Source organism: Danio rerio, chromosome 7 (assembly GCF_049306965.1).
Source record: "Danio rerio strain Tuebingen ecotype United States chromosome 7, GRCz12tu, whole genome shotgun sequence".
In the NCBI taxonomy this organism is placed as follows: Eukaryota; Metazoa; Chordata; class Actinopteri; order Cypriniformes; family Danionidae; genus Danio; species Danio rerio.
Window position 1 is genome coordinate 4,014,263 of NC_133182.1, and position 7,917 is coordinate 4,022,179.

Consider the following 7,917-nt stretch of genomic DNA (forward strand, 5'->3'; position numbering starts at 1 on the left):
TGTTTGTAACGACACAACTTGCGAACTTAGTTGACTAACGATGGTTTTCGGAAATGCACCTCTGATTGGCAATCTTCTGCAGACGCAGTTCTGTCTAGGTCTTCAGCCCGAGAATACAACCAGCCTCTGTAGCAGCAGGGAGAGGATCACGTGAGCTCTACTGGTGCTCCTATTGGATGTCGCTCGGGAAAGACACGCCCATCTGGTCACCAGCAGTCACTGTTGCTCGGGTAAATGGAGGTCAATTGAATTGAATTGAAAAAAAGGTCGCTTGAAGTCACTCACTCTCCGTTAAAATGAACTGTCGCTTGTCACTGTGAGTCATTTGAAGTCATTTGGCTTAACAAGCGGTGAGTTAGAATCAGATGCAGATGGTTTGTTTACTTCAACCCACTATAGAGCTATGTAGTGATCTTCTGAGAGTGGGCGTGGCTATAACGCCCTATTCACACGGGGCTTCAACGTCAACACTTGACTGAAGGCTTGTCTGAAGTTGGGGCTGACGCGATCATCATAGCAGCATCAGCCAATGAAATTTAGTCAGAAATAGGCCACTGTCTAGCTGGTGTATTTGCATACAGTGATCTGATTGGCTGATGGTTCCGTGAGCAAAGCCTCTGAAGCGGCGCCGACGGATCCACAATGCAGTTCGGCAACGGTTGACGTCACCCATTCAAAGTGAACGGGAAGCGTTAACGTACCATGTGAATGGGGCGTAACACTGTCAGTAGACATACAACACAACATCTGAAAGCAGACAATGCAGCTTTTTGAAATATTTTGATAAGTTTATTAACAAGGTGGCTCGTTATCATTCAAATTAATCTGGCCGTTTAATAAAACTTTTTTTTCTTTTGTATAACAACCCAGAATGCACATTTAATATCGACTTCAACAGTTTGTTTTGATATTTTACAAAGCAATTCACAGATCAAGCAGTTTCCAGTGGGTAAAGCAGGTATCCTGTGAAAGTGGAGTAGTTGTACCGTCGATCCACAAAGATCCATGATCTGATCCACAGGTTCATGTAAACCTGCTCTCCGACATCCAGCTCCAGCACTGCTCCGTTGGACATTTGATCGTTGCGATCGCTAGAGTTATACTCATATGAAGATACAAATCTTTTGGTGCCCTTAAAGATGCTCAGACCCATATCATGAGTAGAAAACGCAGAGCCGGAGTACCTGAAGTAATACACACCTTTAACTGGTGCGGTGAAAACTCCTGCAACACACATGGACATATTAAAACATGCTGAGCAAAAACACCACTGTAAATAATGTCAAATTAATTATTACATCATGATGCGTCATGTGGGTTTTTAAAAAATGTCTCATTTGCAGTTTGTACACACATCCATCTGTTCTGAAAGTATTCTGTCTGCAATCAAAAAAGTCAACCCAGGATCATTACGGATACGCACCCAGGTTTAAATTTTTGAATAAGTAACTGGAGGTACGTCTGCTCACAGTTTTTGTTACGCTTTTCGATGATTTTTGAATTCTTACGTAAATTCCCCAGAGGGTGCAATATAATCTTTAGCCGACAATGCCAGCTCACTGCCGACCGACTGACTGACCGGCTGACACCCGTGCCTATCCCTAAACACAACCGATAGTGTTTTCAAAAGCAACAAATAGAAAAGCCATTGTGGCTGCGTGATTTCATTCTGAAAACGTACCTCTATATACATTTCTGGAGACCTCCGAATACATCCCAGGAGCTACGTTTTTCTTTTGCAGTTTCGTTTTTCGCCGAATCTGCCTGAAGTCGCTATGTATGCTTTTTCAGATCTCAAATTTCTCTCGTGAATGCAATTTGCACCTGCTATTTTTGCATAAATCCACCAGAGGACGATGTCAACTGACTGACTTAATGACTGACTGACAAAACAATCGACAGACCCACCCTCCTCCTTCCATAAACCCAACCAATAGTGTTTTCAAAAGCATTGATTGAGTCGGTGTGCCATCATACCACCCCCAATAGTGTTTGTTTTGAGCGTATGCTTCGTGTTGTTGTGTCAGAATCCTTGTGAAATACAGTAATACTTTAGGAAGCTTATTTAAAGCAAATTTGATGAACGTGATCATGCGTGTTGAATCTGAGGGGAGTCGCTCCAGTATGGAAGGCCGTTGGGGCCAAAACGTCTGCAGCGCGTTGTGTGTGTCTGTCTGTGTGTGTGTCTGTGTCAGGCCCGTTGAGGGGTGTCAGGGGTGGAGTGAGCGACGTATCCGAGTAGGGGCGAGAGGGGTGTGCAATGTATTTAACGAACGGTTTGCAAGAAATTATCATTCATTTGCGGGCATTTAGGAGTCTCTGTGCACTTGCGGGATACTCCTAGTCTTAGTAACTGGATGAATATAAAGGAGGATTAAGCTAAATTGTTTCTACTCTATAACTAATGTTCTCAACTCACAGCAATAAAACTTTACAATGAGTGCAACAGTTTGTATTCTATAGTTTATTATTATAATTTTTCATTTTCCATTTCTGCAATTCCTGTATTTTGGCATTTTTTGCAGTCCACTAAAAATCCAACATGGAAACCAATGTTTTCTTTATTGGCATTGATTGTTTTGGAATTTAAATGTCATTAACATGCCTGTGTTTTAATTTCTGTAAAAAATATGGCTGTCAAGCAGGATCTTGATGGTTTATTGTGGGTGTGTTGTTTACATGAAGAAATCTGTGTTACAAGTTAAACAAAAATTCTATTAAACAATTATATTTTGAAATTAAATAGTTTTTGTCTTGCGTTTACATTAATTTTACATTTAAATAGCCAAAATTACAAGTTCAGTATTTTAAATGCGATTAATCACGATTAATTTTTTTTTTTATCAATTGACAGCACTAATATATATATATATATATATATATATATATATATATATATATATATATATATATATAACCCATTTTGAGGTCAATATTATCAGTCCTCTTAAGTAATATTAGTTTTGGATTGTCTCCAGAACAAACCACTGTTATACAGTGACTTGCCTAATTACCCTAACCTTACCCTAATTAACCTAGTTAAGCCTTTAAATGTCACTTTAAGCTAAACACGAGTATCTTGAGGAACATCTAGTCAAATATTATTTACTGTCATCATGGCAAAGAGAAAAGTTATTAGAAATTAGTTTATAAAGCTATTATGTTTAGAAATGTGTTGAAAAAAATCTTTCTTATATATAGCAGTGGATCTTAAAGTGGGGGTCGGGACCCCCTGGGGGGGACGCGAAACTATGAGGTGGGGTTGCTTGGTGATTTCCAAAAGTCTCATATATTTTATTAAACTATTAAAACTATCACATTTAATCTATATCCTGCAGAATATAAATAATTGGGCTAATTATTTTTTACTTATAGTATACACTTAATATTTAATAGTTACATAAAAAAAAAACATGCAAATAAAAAGTCACCAGCCTTTCCATTTTTTTTCCATTTGTATTGCAAACCCTCGGGTTATTATGCTAGATTAACATCACAACAATAGCGTTAGTTGCAGCAGATTTATTTTATGGTGCAATGTTAAACTTTGACACCTTTATGGCACTCACATACACAAAAAAAAAGGCCAAGACTGAACAAGGAGGACGATCTCCAAGTGGCCCCAAGTCTCCAAAATAAAATCAATAATAGTCTTGTTCTCTAAACACTGTACTCACTATTCTCATTAAGTTAGAATAATGTTAAAATAAACTAATAATTATAAAACATAGACTTTTGTGCTTTTCTTGCGTCGTCAATAAGCTTTTTATACAGTTCCTATTGGTGTGTGTGCACCAGTGTGCAATATCTGTATGCTTATAACCACCTCCGAGCTTCGAGGGGGTCTCGGATCACTGGTGTTGTAATTTTGGGGGTCGCGGGCTGAAAAGTTTGAGAACCCCCGATAGTCTTCAACTATATAGCTACAGTATATATCTGTAATGTCACAATATTGTGCAGTTTTTGTATAATTTGTAACCATAATTAAAGTTTAAAACATTTTTCAAATAAACCTGAATTGAATCTGAATAAGCACAAACCTGTGGCAGGGTTGTACGCATCTCCAACATTGGTTAAGACTTTATCAAAGATGAGTTTGGTCTCTGTAGTGTACGGCCCTCGGCTTGCACTCTGCGTCTCTGACATGGAGGCAGTGAACGCCACTTTAGGACTCTCTGTGGTGCAATAATGGTTAGTTTCATTTGTGCAATACCAAAAACTTAGCTTAACATTTTGGTAAAACTTTATTTTGATGGTCCATTTGAGTACTAGTTGATTCTCTGCTTAATATCTGTTGATACCCCTGCTGAAAAATCCAGCTTAAACTAGCCTAGGCTGGTTGGCTGGTTTTAGCTGGTTGACCAGACTAGTTTTAGAGGGGTTTTGGCCACTTCCAGGCTTATTTCCAGCCTGGTCTTAGCTGGTCACTCTGGAAAATGACCAGCTAAATCCAGCTAAAATCAGCTTGACCAGCCTGGTTTAAGCTGGACATAGCTGATTTTGGCTGGGCTCCCAGCCTGGCTAAGCTGGTCAAGCTGGTTTTAGCTGGTCATCTCCCAGCCTGACCAGCTAAGACCAGGCTGGAAATGGCTGGAAACCAGCCTGGAAGTGGTCAAAACCCCTCTAAAACCAGCCTGGTCGACCAGCTAAAACCAGCCAACCAGCCTAGGCTGGTTTAAGCTGTTTTTTTCAGCAGGGACTGCTCCTTCAACCGACATTTAACTGACTGTAAAGGCTGATTTATACTTCTGCGTCAAACGCCGGCGTATGCTACGGCGCTGACGCATAGCCCTTCGCCGTCGGTGTCGCTGACGTGCACCTCTTAAAAAATGTAACTACGCGTAGCGCAAGCTCTGTGATTGGTCGGCTTTGTAGCGATAACGAGTCTGGGCGGGATCGAGAGCCGCGCAAATGGTGCGAGCCTGATGGAGCGATTTGTTTACAAGTGTGGAGTGCCGTGAAGGAGCTCCGGATGGAAAGTTTTGTTTTGTGTTTACCTCATAGTTAAAGTTGTTGCACATCCGCCGGTTCCTGCCTCAAAATGAGTGAGTTTGAGTCACTTGTACAACCAGGAAGTGTTCAGGAAAACCAAAACAGAAGCGAAGAAACTCGACACAGAGACACATTTACACCTCACTGCCAACTAGTGTTTCGTAAGTGTTAATGCAGACCAACAGAGACAGCGCGCAGAAGTGTAAATGGACAGCTACGCACGTTGCATGCGCCGTGGGTTACGCCGGTCACTTGACGCAGAAGTATAAACCAGGCTTAAGAAGTACATGTCAACTTACACTAACCCTAACCCCAACCTATCAGTCTACTTATAATCTACTGAGAGTTAGTTGGCATGTAGATGCAATGTAGCTTAAATTAAACAAACAGACCATCAACATAAATGTGTTTCTTGAAGAACAGTAAAATGCAAGGTGGTTTCAATCATTACTGTGTAGATAATGTATGTAAAGATGAATCAAACAAGGAAATTTACCTTTAATCTGTTTCCGCAGGTCCTGAATCAAGCTGTTCTGTTCTTGTAGTTCATTTTTAGCAGTGATCAGATCTGTTTTTAGCTCAGCAATTGAAGCTTTCAGCTCTTTTAGCTCAGAGTTGATATTCACCACAGGAGTCATAATATCGTCATCCTGTGCCGCACAGAAACTCAACGCTGAGATCAAGAAGATCTGAAATAAAGCCATGACGATCGTTTCTCTAGAGCTGAACAGAAAAGCGAAGGCTGTGCTTTGTATATACAGCCACTGCTGGTTAATTATTATTAATGTGGAGTATTTGGATCATGAAGTCAGATTTGCTGCTTGCATTGGGGGAAATACACACAAACACAAGCACTCACGATCGATTAATCAATGCCAGAACTTTCTAGAATTGCACAAGGGAATGTCCCAACCATAAAAAAGACCTTATTATTTTGCTTGATTCTGGTGTAAACATGCACATTTCAATGAATGTATCTTTAGAGAACTTAATGGTAAATATACAATTCTTTGGATTTACTCTTCTACATCACCAGTGTGAGGTATAAAGGTTTTTTTATTTTTTTGTTTTTTGTTTCATTCATTCATTATTTTTCCTTGGACATAAGTGTGTATCGTAACCCTTGACTAATTGTGACACCAATAATAAAGCAAACATAAAAAACTAATATTAAACAAACATATTTTATTCAAAATGATTTCTTAAGCAACCTTATATTTATTAAACCATAATAACATTTCCAATAATTTAATATCATAATCAACTTTTAATTTTGCAGGAGCATTGCTTAGCATTATCTTTTGGTAACACTTTATAATAACTACACACTATAAATCATTTATTAAGCATTAGCAAATGGTGAATTCATTATCTGTTAAGCATTAACTCATTAGTCACTACATTAGTACACTACACTACATCACTACATTAGTAAGCAGTTTAAAACTGCAGCTACAAATGCTCTATTCTTGACTTACAAACATATTTATAATGTGCTTGATAATTGTACTTTCATACTTTGCTAATGGTTTATTTTTTTCATTACTAAATTAAGTATTGCATTATTTACAAATAATTTGTATTCAAGAGTAGTTGAGGGTTTTTAGAATAATTCAGAATGAGTTAGTAAATGATTAATAAACTATTGAAATTAACGTTTATATGTCTTATTATTCAGGCATATATTATTGGTTACTATGTATGTTAATAAATGCTTTATTAACTCAACTTTATGCAGTTTTGTGACCTAATCTAAAGTGAGGACTATTCATGCTTTATAAATGCCTTATAAATGACAAATAAAGGCTCAGTTAAATTCTAAACAGGAAAAATGACATTATTCATTCCTGTTCATTTAAAGATATACAAATGAAACTGTACTTCAAATAAAAATAAATCTTTGCAACCTAATCTAAAATAAAATCACTGTAGAGTTTAAACATTACATCATATTATATTGTTAAATTATTATATTGTTGTTGTTTTATCCAGTTTTATGTCGTATTTTGAGACTCCTGTTATTTGGCAATGTTTAAACTTTACAGTAATTTTACTTTTTAGAAAGATTGCACAGATTATTGTTCATTTGATACTGAGCCTTTAGTTGTCATTTATAAGGGATTTATAAAGCATGAGTAGTCCACACTTTAGATTAGGTCACAAAACTGCATGAAGTTGAGTTAATAAAGCATTTATTAACCTATTAGTTAACTATTAGTATATGCCTGAATAATAAGACATATAAATGTTGATTTCAGTTGTTTATTAACCATTTACTAACTCATTCTGAATGATCCTGAAAACCCTCAACTACTCTTAAATACAGTTTGTAAATAATGCGATACTTAATTTAGTAATGAAAAATAAATCATTAACTAAGTATGAAAATACAATTATTAAGCACATTATATAGGTGCTTTTAAGTCAAGAAAAGAGCATTTGTAGCTGCAGTTATAAACTGCTTACTAACGTTTATTAATGTAGAGTTAATGCTTAACAAATAATGAATTCACTATTTGCTAATGCTTAGTAAATGATTCATAGGGTTAGTTATTATATTTTATTTATATTATATTCATAGGTGTGTAGTTATTATAAAGTGTTACCTATCTTTTTATTTATTTATTTTTTAGAATTAGCATAATCTATTTTCATAATTCAGCAGATGTAATTCCTCTATTAATCACATTATTTCTGTTTCCTAAGCTTTGCAAGAACCTGATTCATGACATATAATAATCTTGTTCATTATGCTCAAAGGACTTTTACGTTGAAATTAAACTACTTCCTTTTAAAGTGAAATAACTTCCTTTTACAGTGAGAATTCATGCATACACACATATAAAATCGCTTGCATATATGTATATACACAACTAACTGTATATATGTTTGTGAATTTTATTTTGTATGTTTGCACAAGTGTCA

At 36.6% G+C, this 7,917-nt stretch overlaps 1 protein-coding gene across 1 annotated transcript; it reads right to left on the reverse strand.

Annotated features, from left to right (window-relative positions):
- Positions 1-767: 767 nt before the first annotated feature.
- On the reverse strand, positions 768-5,758 carry cbln11 (cerebellin 11). Its single transcript, NM_001293704.1, has 3 exons — positions 5,489-5,758; positions 4,041-4,175; positions 768-1,224 (listed from the first exon to the last, which is right to left on the reverse strand). The coding sequence occupies exons 1-3, from the start codon at positions 5,694-5,696 to the stop codon at positions 932-934; spliced, it is 636 nt and encodes a 211-aa protein (NP_001280633.1). The 5' UTR covers positions 5,697-5,758; the 3' UTR covers positions 768-931.
- Positions 5,759-7,917: the final 2,159 nt, after the last annotated feature.

What these genes read in the sequence shown, in the direction of transcription:
- cbln11 (NM_001293704.1), bottom strand. Translation starts at nt 5,696, where the DNA reads ATGGCTTTATTTCAGATCTTCTTGATCTCAGCGTTGAGTTTCTGTGCG. An exon ending in CCTGCGGAAACAGATTAAAG is followed by an intron (nt 4,176 to 5,488) that starts GTAAATTTCCTT and finishes ATTGCACCACAG; the next exon opens with AGAGTCCTAAAGTGGCGTTC. An exon ending in TGCGTACAACCCTGCCACAG is followed by an intron (nt 1,225 to 4,040) that starts GTTTGTGCTTAT and finishes TGTGTGTTGCAG; the next exon opens with GAGTTTTCACCGCACCAGTT.